General features: G+C 44.9%; 1 protein-coding gene across 1 annotated transcript in view; it reads left to right on the top strand.

The window, feature by feature from the left end:
• Positions 1-3,292: 3,292 nt before the first annotated feature.
• Tp53bp2 (tumor protein p53 binding protein 2) overlaps positions 3,293-14,633 on the top strand; it is a 54,976-nt gene continuing 43,635 nt past the window's right edge. Inside the window, exon 1 of the mRNA XM_059280537.1 lies at positions 3,293-3,543. Within this exon, the coding sequence (XP_059136520.1) occupies positions 3,517-3,543 (27 nt within the window). The 5' untranslated portion in view covers positions 3,293-3,516. The remainder of the gene's footprint in view (positions 3,544-14,633) is intronic.

The raw sequence follows: 14,633 nt of genomic DNA, 5'->3' as shown, positions 1-14,633 counted from the left end.
GAACGTTATCCATCTCAGTTTGTGGCAACTTTCATCCTTCAGGACAAAGATCTTAAAGTTATTCTTGACTTCTCTCACATTCCATATTTAATCTGTGTGGAAATCCTGTGGGTTCACCTGTTAAAGAATAACCTGTTAAAGAATCTGACCACTTGTCACCACATCCACTGTGATCATCCATACCCAAGTTACTTTCAGCTCCTGTCTATGGTATTACGAGTGCCTCCTACAGATTCTCTCACTTTCGGTCTTTTTTTCTAGTAGCAGGAGTGATCCTATTAAAATATGATGACGTACATCTCTTTTTCTCATTGTTTCCCTACTGTCCTAGTTAGGGTTTCTATTGCTGTGAAGAGACACCATGACCACAGCAACTCTTACAAAAGAAAACACTTAATTGAGACCGGCTTACGGTTTCAGAGGTTTAGTCCATTATCATCATTGTGAGAAGCATGGTGTCATGCAGGCAGACATGGTATTGGAGATGGAGGTGAGAGTTCTACATCCAGATCGGCAGGCAGCAGGAAGAGAATCAGACACACTAGGCCTGGCTTGAGCATTCTGAGACCTCAAAGCCCACCTCCAGTGACACAATGCCACACCTACTCCAAAAAGACCACAAAACCACACTTCCTAATAGTGCCAGACCCTATGAGCCTATGGGGCTCTTTTCACTCAAACTACCACACCTATTTTACTTAGTAAACACTAATATCCTTATAATACTAGTCCACAGGCCTTGGTTTACTTGACTATTTTTATTTTATGTGTATGGATGTTGCCTGCATGGATGTCTGTGTACCATGTGCATGCAATGCCCGTGGTGGCCAGAAGAGAGCAACAGATCCCCACCCCAGAACTAGAGTTAAAGACAGTTTTTAGCTGCTTTGTACGTGGGTGCTGGGAATCAAACTCAGGTCCTCTGGAAAAGTAGCAAGTGCTCTTAGCCACTGAATTACCTCTCCAGCCCCTACAAAATCCTTCACATCACCCTGTCTTATATCCTACTACTCTCCTCAGTCTCAAAAGATATCTTGGCCTCTTTCGGTGGACCTGAATACACTAAGCAGGCTCCTTTCTCTGGGGCTAAGTATTGGCTGATCTGCTTGGAAATTTTCTTTACATATTCATGTGGTTTACTCCTCCATCTCCTTTAAGTTTGTGCTTTTCAGTGAGGCCTGTTTTTAATATTCTATTAAAAAAATACACCTCTAAGCCTCATCCTTTTACAGTCTATTTCCCCACCCTGATAATATATAAATATAATTGGTTTTTAAATATTTATTATCAAAATACTTAAATGCTGGTTTTATTGCATATTCAACTTTTATTTTGTTCATGAATTGATCCACACAGTACTTAGAATACCTAGTACATAGTTAGCATTTTGATTAATATTACTGAATAAATGGAGGTCTGGATTTCCTTTACTTAACTCAGGATAATCTTAAAATAAATACTCTAACTAAACTAGGTTTTGCTAGAACATTAAATTCTGGTTGCATCAGTTAAAATTTCATATTTAGATATAGTAGCTGGGATGGTGCCAATAGGGAGTTTGATGGCGATTTTGGTTAAGGATATGTTAAATTAAGAAATAATTACTCTTATATTTGTTGTTTATTTATGTATTTGGAGACAGGGCATGTAGCCCAGGCTGGCCTCAGACTTCTGATTCTTCCTGCTTCAGCCTTCCCAGTGCTGGGATGACAATCATGTAGCACTACTCCAAACAAGGATTGTTCATTCTTTCTGTTGTCCTTCTTATTAAAATGCTTATTCATGTTAAACAAGCACTCTATCACTGAGCTGTTCCCAGACTTTTTTTTTTCAGCTTATGTTTTGAGACCTATTCTGTGAAGCTGCCCAGGCAGGCCTTTTATTTGGGATCTTTCTGCCTCAGCCTTCTGAGCAGCTGGGAATATAAGTCTGTGCCACAGGTCAATTTTTAATTTAGTCTAAAAAAGGTGTTTTAGTTGGGTGGTGGTGGTGCACTCTTTTAATCCCTGCACTCAGGAAGCAGAGGCAGGCGGATCTCTGCGAGTTCGAGGCCAACCTGGTCTACAAAGTGAGTTCCAGGATAGCCAGGGCTGTTACAGAGAGAAACCCTGTCTCGAAAAACAAACAACAACAACAAAAATCCCAAACAACAACAACAAAATGGGTATGTGTGTTTGTTTGTTTTGTGTTTTTGGTAAGGGCTTACTCTTTCAGTGGCCTCCAACTCACTGCAATCCTCCTGCCTCAGCCTCACAAGCGCTGAGATTACAAGTGTGTGCCACTTGTATTCAGCTGGCTCCATTCTTGAAGCTACATAAATTCAGGTGCTTCATTCCATTTCGTTTTCGGGAATCTTGTGTAATGACACAGAATTCCGAGTGAGCTAGCATGGGCTACTTAACCAAGAGCTTCTGGGAGTTAGGGGTCCTGCAGCCTGTGTCTCTCTGGATGGTGGAAGAAGGCTCCCCAGCTAGCTCTGTTGCCCTCTCTCAAAGCGAAACACGGCAACTTTCCCAGCGTGAGCTTCCACAGCACGAAAAGACGATCCTTGTGTCAAGTTTGTGGCGTGTGACAAGCTGAAGAGCGCCTCAGAAAGCTGTTTGACACGTTTCCAAACCCTTGACTCTTCAAAGCATACACACCACCTCCCACGTCAGTAACATCCAAGTATGTTTTTCTCCTTACATCATAGCAAGTAACATTTTAGAGGAGGCCTTGGACATGGCCTGAGGACGGGAAGGACACATGCGAGAGCTCCTGCCGTGAAGAACGTGCTTGGGGCCAGGCGGGACCAGGCGGGACTCGCGAGGCTCCATTTTGTGGGGCGGTCGGATCCCCCAGGGCTCCCCGAGTCAGGTGTGTCCCGTGGCGCCGCCGGGCTGCTCTGCGGCCAGCGCCTGGAGGCAGGATCACTAAGGCAAAGGGCTGTCTTGAGCAACTCGGAACTGCCGTAGAGGCGAGGGACACAGCCCTGGGCTCCATCCCCGGGTTTTACGATTATTGTTCTCCTGAGGCGCCGCCTCCCCGCTCCCCGGCTCCGCCTGGAGGCGCGCACCGGAGCAGCTCCGCCGCGGCCCCGCGCCTACACTTTCCTCCCCAGGCGAAAAGGTTCCGCCCCCTCCGTGCCCCGCCCCCAGAGTCTGCACATGCGCTCTCGTCGCCCCGGCCTGGCGCTCCCCCTCCCCTCCCTCGAGCCTCCGGGCGCGCCGCGGGCGGGGCCTGGCGGGAGGGGGCGGGGCCAGAGCGCCTCCGAGGGGGCCCGGCCGGGATTAGTTGGTTTCGGAGAGGAGGAGGGAGTCGCGAACGCCGAGACAAAGCCGCGTCGCGTCCCGGGGACCGGCGCGGGGAGTGGGCCCGGGGCTCGGTGGCGTCCGGGCCGGCTGAAGGGATTCGCGCGCCGCTGCCTTGCAACAGGTCGGCCGCCGGGTGCGCGGCCTCGTCCTCGCTCGGCTTCCCCGGGCCCGCGACCCCCGGGCCACTTCTGCTCGGCCAGGCCGCGGCCAGACCCCCGCTTCCATGCGGTTCGGGTCCAAAATGATGCCGGTAAGCGTGTGGGCGTGCTGGGGCCGGGGCGTGGGGCCCGGAAGTGTGCGGGGCGCGGGGGCCGGGTCAGCCGAGCCAGTCGAGCTCGGGGGTTCGGGACTCCGAGGCTCCGTTCCGCCCGGTCCCCGCGAGGGTCGCGGTGCTGCCTCGCCGGTCAGGGCGACAGCTCTGGGCCGCCGCTCCAAACTTTGCCTCTCGGATTGAGACCTTTTAGGGGTTGTTTTGAAGGTCAAGAGCCAGAGAACCGGGAAGCTTGTTCTTTCTTGTAATTGTTTAAGCGTTTTACTTGGAGTGAAGCATAACGCTTGAAAAGGCTTGCCTTTCTTTTTCTTTATTTCTGCTGGTTCTCCCCCCCGCCCCCCTTTGAATTTCGATCTGATGTTGGCGAGAGCAGCCAAGTCACACTATCTCTTTGTGGAAACAGGTTTTAGTAAACGTAACCTTAAAAGTTTTAGTTCGCAGGAAAACTTCTGTGCCTCGCTCCCACAGCTTGCTCTGCAAGACCTCGGAGGAAGTGGAGTGAGTTCTTTAGGCATCTGACTTGGTCACCAGACAGACCACAGGTGATCTGCAGGTTAGATGGAGATGTTTCGGAAAAGCCACTTTTCTTTAGCGAGAGCAAGATTTGGCTGGTTCTGGTGGCTCCTGTAGTGGATTTCCTCGTGGGTGCTGTATTTGGTCCTTTCTCAGGCAGAATCATTCTTGCAACCAATTTGAGTTCTTTTTTTAAATAATAATAATTTTTATATATTCTTTGCAAAGTTTATGTATTTTAATACCCATTCCTAACCACCCCCCAACCCATGTTCGTATAGCTTTACTTGTTTAAGAAAACAAACAAAACAAAAAAACCTAAAACAACCCCTTTTTTTGCTTTTGTAAAATCCGTGGAATAGAGTGATGAAATCTGTGTGTGAGTGTGTGTGTGTGTGTGTGTGTGTGTGGTGTTTCTATTTTGCTTTGTTTTTGTAATTACACATGCAGAACATACAATATTGTCTTCTTGTCCCCTTGTGTTGTGGAAGATGTACATATTTCTGTCTTGTACATATCCATAATTTATTTTAGGGGTTTAGATGGCTTGGCATGGTTTTTTATTGGTAAGAGTCAAGGAATTTGGAATTGTTAGCGTTTTGTATCTTCTGGTTTAGTACTCATTTATGGAGTTAGGTTTGTGATGTGAATATCTCATAGTAAAATACATATCTTGATAATGATAGGTTTTGTTAACTCCGCCCCCCCTCCAGCAATCCCCCCCCCCCCCCAGGGTTTCTCTATGTAACAGCTCTGGCTGTCATGGAACTCACTTTGTATACCAGGTTGGCCTCAAACTCATAGATGCCTCTGCCTCGAGACTGCTGGGATCAAAGGCCTGAGTCAACATGCTGGCTCTTTGTTAACTTTTTTATTCCTTGTGTTTTTTTTTTGTTTTTTGTTTTGGGGGGAATTCCTTGTGTTTATTTCTTTGTTGTGAAAAAACTTTCGTAGGTTGTTTACCAGTTTTCTTTTTCTGAACAGTAAAAGGAAAAGAATAGGTGTTTTTATTGCAGTGTGACTTCTTCCTGAAAGATCAGTTTAATATCAAGGTATCCTTTGTTTTGTTTTGTTTTTCTTTTTGCTTTATGTAGGGATGTTTTTCTCCCAACTACATAGCAGATCATCAGAATTCTTATAAGAAGTTACGAATCTTGGGACTAAAGTCACTTAAGTAGTGTGGTTCTGACTGCTTTTCTGATGTCAGAATATAATCTTAATAGAACAGGTGTAGTGTGCATGATGCCCTCTGGAATTTTGCATAGCATTAGTAATCCCAGATGTTAAAAACAAAAACAAAGCTGTTTCTCTGCTTCAGCATCTGTAACTTAGGGATGATAGAATACCAGTTCTTGGGGTAGTTTGGAAGATTAGAGTTACTGTTTATGAAGGGAGGGATTAATACAGTGCCTGGCTTGGGATAGGTGCTGGCAAACTCCTGAATTGGCAACCGTGATTACACATAAGATTTTTATTCTGTGATACATAAAAATATGATAGATTTTCATTTAGCAGCCTTGTGTTCTTTTTACAAAAGATTTATTGTATGTATATGAGTGTTTTCCTTGCATGTATGTCTGTGTATCATGCGTGTGCCTGGTGCCTACAGAGGTCAGAAGAGGTCATCAGGTCCCCTGGAACTGGAGCTACAAATGGTTGTGAGCTGCTATGTAGATGGTGGGTATGGAACCCAGGACTTCTGTAAGAATAACAAGTTCTCTTAATTGCTAAGTATCTCTCCAGCATGCAAGCCTTAGGTTGTTTGTGCCTTTATACTTGTATTATCAGGGTATCTGAAAAGAAAACTTTTGTGTGTGTGGTAGGAAGGATGAAGCCCAGGGCCTTGTATACATGCTAGACAAGCACTCTGTCACTGAGCTATAAAGCCCCTGAAAGTATATTTTGGTTCTTTGAGATAGACCTTGCTGTGCAGTACCTGGCTGGTGCAGTGCCTACACCCAGGCTGCCCTTTAGCTCACGGCATTTCTCCTGCACCAGCATCTGGAATGCTGGGATAACAGGCATGGGCCACCATTCTCGTCCTAAAACTATTTTCTTAAATGTGGTTTTCATCTTTACCTTTTAATAGGCTTGGAGTTTTATTCTAATACAAGTCAGGTTTTGTTGTATTTTGTTACTACTTTGGAAAACTAAAAGTTTATCAGGAAAAGCATCATGCTAATGGAAAGATGGGCACTCAGAGCTAGACCAGTTGCCTTGATGTGCTTTTTTTTTTTTAATGTGGTAAAATATACATAATTTAAACTTTTACCTTTCTAACCATTTTCAAGTGCAGTTTTGTGCACTGAGTGTACTCCTTGGTTGGCTTTGGAAGGCATTCTGGAGTTCTGTTGCATTATATTAGATACACACAAAATGGTATTCATGAATTTTCTCACCCAATAGTACAGACTCAAGTAGTTTTCCTCTATGTGGGACATGAAGTGATAATTGGTTCCAAAGCCAGAAGTGAAGCTGCGTTTTAGCAGGCTAACTAAAAATAAGTCAGAATCACAGCGCTAATGAGAGGGTAGCTGTGCAAGTGGGAATGCTGATCACCCTCGCTTTCAGATACCTGCCGTGGTTAGCGTCTTTTGTTCTGAGCTGTCTGCACCACTCAGTGAGGAGAGACTGACTTCACAGTGGACACCTCACCGTCATCTGAGAAGGGCCATTTGTGCCCGGAAAGGGTGGCTCTTCAGTTTTCCATTCATTGTGACTGATTTTCAAACAGAGGCAATTATCCAAAACAAATTCTCACCCACTTGAAAATTATACTAAATTTCTTTCATTTATTACTTCCATTTTGTGAAGTGTTATATTCCAACAAAAACACGTTTTTATGAAAGAGCTTATTGAGCTCTGAAAGCGTTTACTGCTCTTTTCAGAAAACAGTTTCATAAACATTTCATATCTGCTATTGAAGTGGTAAATTAAAAAGCAAAATCTTCCCGTGAAAAACACCCTGTGATCGCCAGTGTCCCATAGAAGGCCGGAGGACTGGGGTTTGCCTGTGTGGAGCATTTGGACATACTTGTGTAGACAGTGGGGGTGCTGTCCTGTGTTATCTGGCGGTACCTCGTACACAGTGTGGCTATTGTGAGTGAAGAAGTGAACTTGAAAAATGATTTCATTTTAATTATGTTTAAATAGCTGTCTGTGCCTGGTGGTGACTGTTTTGCATTTGCAATCAAACCAAATGTCATCATACTACAGATAATCTTTCCAGACGCACTAGCTTATTTTAAAAAGCTCAGTTGATCTGACCACGGCTTAGTTTTAAATTTGTGGCAATTTTTCCTGTCAGTGCTGCAGGGGCGTAATTACTTGGAGTTAGTTGTTTTGTAGCGCTGGAGAACAAAACCTGATTCTTTGAGCTCTGGCATTAAGAGTGCTAATTGGTTATCACGGCGACTCCTTTAGCGGTTTGACACCTGGTCAGCACTTTCTCTAGTCTGTAGTTCTGCTCTGTGCGATTTGTGGAGTCCACAGCCCAAAAGCCGAACTTCTGCTGAAGTACTATATTTCTTTCTTTCTTTCTTTTTTCTGGAGCTGAGGACCGAACCCAGGGCCTTGCGCTTGCTAGGCAGCACTCTACCACTGAGCTAAATCCCCAACCCAAGTACTGTATTTTCAAAAGTCCAATTTTTTTTGCAATATTTTCCAAACTGAAAAAAATTTTTAAACTTAAAAAAAAATCTTTTAAGCTACAGATATGGGGCTGGAGAGATAGCTCAGTGGTTAAGAGCATTGGCTGCTCTTCCAGAGGACCTGAGTTTAATTCCCAGCACCCACGTGGCAGCTCACGATTGTCTGTAACTTCAGTTCTTGGGATCCGATGCCCTCACACGGACACACATGCAGACAAAACACCAGTGCACATAACATAAAAACAAACATTAAAAATGTTACAGATGTGGGCATTGAGCCCGGGTCAGTTCTGTGCTCTGAAAGACTCCCTCCAGCTGACCAGGACTGTAAGAAGGTAGTGCATGTTGGGTTTTATTCCAGAATGAAGTTTAGGCTCAGTTCTTAAAGATGACTTCCTGTGTCTAGAGTTGTAAATCTCAAAGGCTGTTGAATCATCTGTTTTTAAAAATGTACAAAAGATCCCGCATTTCACGTGTTTGAGTTTTGTGGCCTTATGACTTCAATTATAGTATGTGTGATTTCACATTTGAAATTTTTTTTTTCTTTTTTGCCTTTCCAGAGAAGTCAGATTTAAGACAGTATAAAGAAATGTCAGCAAGTATGCACTGCCCCATATTTTCAGAATTAAAGAGAATTAGCTTATCTGGAAGAGACCTTGGAGGATCATTCTTAGTCTTCTAGGAAGAGCTGGCGGTCCCCGCTTCCCAGCGGACCCTAGAACAGTGAGGACTTTGGTGTTAGAGCTCTTAAGGAATACTTTGCCCTTTATCTCTTGGTGATCTACCACAGGTGGCCCTCTTTTAAAAGGCACATGGAGCCCTTGTGAAGTCTGCAGCTTGACTAGGTTTTCTTCAGCTCAAACAGGAGAACTCTGTAGCAGTGCATGCTGGTCCATTATGTCGTCATGTGTTAGGAACCTCTCCCTAGGTTTCTCCACTAACAAACGTCTCAAAGAGCTAGAAGTATGGACTGTAAGAGATTAGGAATCCAGAGTGTTCTTTTCAGTTCATGCCACCTCATCAGGCCGAACACTAGTTAAATACTGGGCTTTGATAGTGTGCTAGGTACTAAACAGAACATTTTTCTCTTATCAGTTAGAATTGAGAAAATGTAGATAAAATGACTACATTTGAAATGTCTTCTTAGTTGGAGTGGTAAGTAAGACTTTTCGGATCCTCCATCTGTACTGGATGTAGAGGTGTTGGTCACAGGCACTCCGTAGAGAAGGAGGCAGGAAGCAGGAAGCAATATCACTAAACACCAAGGACTGTTCTGCCAGAGAGGTGCTGAGTTCAAGTTTTAGATTGTGAGTAAGAAACTTAGCAAGTATGCTTTTGCGTGGTTTTGGTTTTTTTCTATGTAAAATAATGTAAAAGCTAATTTACTTACAATATACTAGCACCAAATTGCCAATGAAAATGCCCAGTTGACTGGTCATACCTACCGAACTTCTGAAACGCATATTAATTGTTTTCTTAGAAAAATTTTAAAAAGATTTAATTTAAAAACATGTGTTTGTATGTTTCTGTGTGAGGGTATGTACATATGAGTGCAGGTGCCTGTAGATCCCCTGGAGCTGGAGGCACAGGTGGTTCATAACCTGGGCGCTGGGATTTGAGCAGTATATGTTCTTAACTCCTGAGCCATCTCTCCAGCCCCTTAGAAATTTAGGTCAGTTTCAAACACATCAACTAAAAGCCCCATAGAAAAGTACTATTATAGAAAACCACAATGAACAATTATAAAGTACCGATTTAAGCTACTAGTGATAATAAAAAAGATGGTTAGGGCACTTTACTGATCCTCCACTGTGGGACAATCTGCTTGAGAACCTGGAGTTGGAGGTGGGGTGAGGTGGGAGGTAGGGTGACAAGCTCCTATCTAGAGCCCAGTGTCTAACACAGCCCAGTGGCTAGAGAGGTCTTTCTAGCTAGTCTCCTTGTTACACAGTGATGTTGATCTTTCCATGTTCCTTCAACAGAATTTGAAGCTCAAAGTGGTTTCAGTAATTTGCTTCTGGCCGTTCCATTGAAGTGAGGTTTGAACTAGCTGTTTGCAAATACATGCTCTGTTCAAGCTTGCAAGCGCTTGGGCTAGTACTTACAGAGCAAACAGTTGCCATGTTATTTTGGCTAATGGCTAATGATAACTTCAAAAATGGCTCTTCAGAGGCTAGAGAGAGGGCCCAGTGGTTAAGGGCACTTGCTGCTCTTCCAGAGGACTGGATGGCTTCCCAACACCCAAGTCAGGTGGCTCATGACAGCTCCTGCCCCTGGGGATCCGATGCCCATTTCTGGTCTCCATATGTATGTACTCTTTCTCACATACACATATACACATAAATAAAAATACATTTTAAAAATTTTCTCTAGAATGTAACTAATTTTTGAAGTAGAAAAAGAAAACGGAGATTTTTCTATTTAAATGCACACTAAATGAGAAAATTGGTAGATCTCTTACCAAGTTCCCATTGAAAGGGAGGTGGTTACCAGCCCCTAAGTAGAGGAAGGATCTCAGTGGCCTTAAAAAAAAAATTCCCCTCTACTACTCTAGAAAGCTTAGACCTTCCTCATTCATAGGAAGAGAGAAGGGGTTACTAATTCTCTTCTTATGAGGGATGTTTAATCAGTCTCCTGCAGTGGTGGTTTTCAACAGAGTGTGAAGGAAAACAAAACAAAAGGGTCAGAGGCTGGGATGGAGGCCCTGGGAGATGTTGAAGGCAGGAGACTGAGATGGCTGGGCTCCTCCTCCAGCCATCTCCAGCTGGTGGGTTAGGGTTAGGGTTAGGGTTAGGGTTAGGGTTAGGGTTAGGGTTAGGGTTAGGGTTAGGGTTAGGTCAAAAGGACCTGAAGAAGTGTGGAGATGGAGGTAGGTCGGAGCACCCATTGTGTTCTCAGGCCTGTCTGTGTGGTGAGTTCCCTGAGGACCGATTTGGATGGAATCATGATTCGATCATGTCTCTTCATTTTTTTCTCATGATGGCTGTTTGGGGACAGCACATGTTCAATATATGTTGAGTGAATGTCCTCAGTATTTCAGGCTTCTTTCTGAGTGTCATGGACATAACAGGATAGGACATCTTTCAGGGAGACTACCTTTCATGGAGCTTGGGGAGGTTGAGACACATGTAAAAGGAAGCAGTGGCATTAGATGGGATTTAAGTTAGGTTAATGTGACCGGGTGGCTGCTTTATATGGGGTAGCCAGGGAAGTGACATTTCTACTGGACCTACATGGCAGGAAGGGATGAGCCAACAATGAAGATTTCCACATGGAGCATTTCAAGTGTGTGGGGGCAGATGTCCATCATCAAGTGTTGGAAACCAGCTAGGCCAGAGCTTTGAGCACAGAGGGAGAGTGGCAGGAAGTGAGGTAGAGAACTGGCGGGTGTGGATTTTCTGTGGAACGGTTGTGGTAGCCACTTGAGGAGTGCAGGATAGTGAGAGCTGGCATGATCTAACGACTAGGAAAGCTTGTTCCTTGGCTGTGTGGAGAAGGGCTTCTAGGGATGCCATGGGAAAGATGGGATGTCAAGGCTGCAAGAACACTGGGAAACATGAACAAAAGGCTCAGCTTGCCACGTGAAGGGCCCAGCCGATGGTAGGAACTCGTTGTAGATTGAGTGTATACAGTTTACCACGTGAAGGGCCCAGCCGATGGTAGGAACTCGTTGTAGATTGAGTGTATACAGTTTACCACGTGAAGGGCCCAGCCGATGGTAGGAACTCGTTGTAGATTGAGTGTATACAGTTTGCCACGTGAAGGGCCCAGCCGATGGTAGGAACTCGTTGTAGATTGAGTGTATACAGTTTGCCACGTGAAGGGCCCAGCCGATGGTAGGAACTCGTTGTAGATTGAGTGTATACAGTTTACCACGTGAAGGGCCCAGCCGATGGTAGGAACTCGTTGTAGATTGAGTGTATACAGTTTGCCACGTGAAGGGCCCAGCCGATGGTAGGAACTCGTTGTAGATTGAGTGTATACAGTTTGCCACGTGAAGGGCCCAGCCGATGGTAGGAACTCGTTGTAGATTGAGTGTATACAGTTTACCACGTGAAGGGCCCAGCCGATGGTAGGAACTCGTTGTAGATTGAGTGTATACAGTTTACCACGTGAAGGGCCCAGCCGATGGTAGGAACTCGTTGTAGATTGAGTGTATACAGTTTACCACGTGAAGGGCCCAGCCGATGGTAGGAACTCGTTGTAGATTGAGTGTATACAGTTTACCACGTGAAGGGCCCAGCCGATGGTAGGAACTCGTTGTAGATTGAGTGTATACAGTTTACCACGTGAAGGGCCCAGCCGATGGTAGGAACTCGTTGTAGATTGAGTGTATACAGTTTGCCACTTGCTCTTCTGGCTTGCCTCAGGTGACATCGAGGGTGTGTGGGGTGAGAGGAGAAATAGTAGACTTCCTAGGGTTGAGAATCAGAACAAGGTGGGAATGGAGCTATTTACCTGTCATTCACTTCTTCACTTTAAAACATAGAAACCCCATGGTTATTTATTTTAAAAATGTATTTTGTCTGAATGTATGTCTGTTTATCATATGCATGCCTAGTGCCTGTGGAGGCCAGAAGAGAGTGTCAGATCCCCTGGAACTGGAGTTACAGACAGTTGTGAGCCACCATGTGAGTGCTGGGAATTGAACCCAGGCCCTCTGAATAGCAGTCAGTGCTCTTAACCACTGAGCCATCTCGCCAGCCCCACAGCTTGCTTCTTACTTTTGAGGTAGGATCTCCATAAGTTGCCCAGTCTAATTTGAACTCTTTTTGTGGCCTTGGTAGGCCTTAAATTGACAGTCCTCTTTTCTCAGCTTCCTAAATACCCAGCGGGGTTGTTTATAGCATGTGCCACCGGGCCCAGCTAACTTTCTTAATTGACGAAATGTTCACGTTAACATGCGCTTACAGCCTTGTCAGTGCCTTAGGAAGTGTTTGACCACAGCCATGTTGCTCTGGCAGCTCTGGATCCTGCCTACCTGACTCCCTTTGGCTTTGAAATCAGTGCTGTTTCCATGTTCCTAATGGGTACAGAGTAGACAGAGACCTAAGGAAGCCAAGTCAGGTTGACTTTAAAAACTGTCTCCTCATGTTTTCTCATCACACAAGCTGTAGATGATGACAGCTAGTCTGTAAGATGCAGGTAATGTTTGATAAATGCATTCATTTTATGAAGCAGAGACACTAGTTTGAACAACAGGGTTGTTTTCGTTTCCTGTTTGGTGTGTGTGTGGGATCGTGCATGCCATGGTGCACTTGTTGATGTCAGGGGACAACTTTCAAGGGGAAGGTTCTCTCCCCGGGTGGGTTCTGGAGATCCAGCTTGGCTGTCAGGCGTACACAGCATGCACCATAGCTGCTGAGCTGTCTTGCTGGCCCCCAACACTATTATTAAAGGTAGCTCAGTACTTTGGTATTTTGGTTGTTGCTCTCTAGAGCCTGAAATTTATGCTCCTTCCTTCCTTTCATTTTCTTTGAACTATTTCGTCAGTGGCGGTTAGACCCTTTATCTTCCGTCTCCTTTTCCTTGGGCTTATGCAATGCTCACCGTGGCCATTATTTTTGCTCCAGTCTATACAAAACTGTGTGTTCCTTGTGGCCTTTCTGAGAAACACTGTTTTTCCCTTTCCAGGATCCTTCAGGACAGGCCTCTAATACAGCATAATCAATACCTGATTTCAAGTGTCTTTGTTATCTAGCCCAATGAAATTAAGCCCCTTTGTGTCAAGGGTCCATCCCATTTCAGAAGTTTTAGCTGCCTACAGGAACTGACCAAAAGATTCAAAATCCCCAAGTCAGCATTTAGAAGGGAGCATCTGGTCACCCTTACTGCTATTTCATGTTCCTAAGGAATCTCATTAGGGCGCCACAGGGCTGCAGGGGTGTTCAGTTTTTCTCTTGCTCACAGCACGTGAATCCTTTTTTTTGTTTTTGTTTTTGTTTTTGTTTTTTTGAGACAGGGTTTCTCTGTGTAGCTTTGGGCCTTTTCCTGGAACTCACTTGGTAGCCCAGGCTGGCCTCGAACTCACAGAGATCCGCCTGGCTCTGCCTCCCGAGTGCTGGGATTAAAGGCGTGCGCCACCACCACCCGGCCTACACGTGAATCCTTTTGCATCTTCCTGTTCATAGCCAGCTCTGCTCCAATGGACTCGGCCATCTTTGCGTGTGAAGGGTAAAATGAAACATGTAATAGCACCTTCATGTAAAACAAGTCACGCAGTAACACAGTAGCAATGCCCTCTGTAGGAGAGAGCATAGCAACATTGATCTTACAGAATAGTTGTAGGCAGGAAGAATTCATTAGATATATATTTTGCTCCTTTTAATTTATTTGTGATTATGACAGCTACTGGAAAGCAGAGTGACTTCAGGAGACATTGCTTTGGATGATGTATTTAAACTTGGGCTGAATTCAGTTTTCGATAGAGTTGAAAAGAAAGTTTTAAAATTTGTCTCCAAATAGGTGGTATTCTATCCTTCATTTGAAACATTATCTAGCTTTGGAAATGCTCCCTTTGAGGTAATGCTGTGTGTTTATGGATAACTGTTTTTTGAGGCACACACACTGACCATCGTGTTCCCGTCTCCTGTAAGTGCCCCATCCTCCATGGAGTGTTGATTCTCTGACTCTGTGTCGTTAGTTCACTCAGGCAGACACAGATTGCAGTTACTGTGTGTAAGGGCTGAGTGAACTCGGGGAGTGGGATGTAGTCGGGGAAGGCTGAGTGGTTGACTGGCAAAGAGAGCATTTCCCTCTGCTGCGCTGGGGTGTTTGTGTAGGAGCAGCTGGAGGAGGTTTTACGGTCTGAGTTAGTGTAAATTTGTAGGGCTGGCTTCAACATGAGGGGATGGGCAGGGGCTGCAGATGGGCTGTTCTAGGAGAGAAGTGAAGAAAGTGTGGATT

The sequence above is a fragment of the Peromyscus eremicus genome, chromosome 15 (assembly GCF_949786415.1).
Source record: "Peromyscus eremicus chromosome 15, PerEre_H2_v1, whole genome shotgun sequence".
NCBI classification, from domain to species: Eukaryota; Metazoa; Chordata; class Mammalia; order Rodentia; family Cricetidae; genus Peromyscus; species Peromyscus eremicus.
This window is presented reverse-complemented; position numbering and strand designations above follow the sequence as displayed.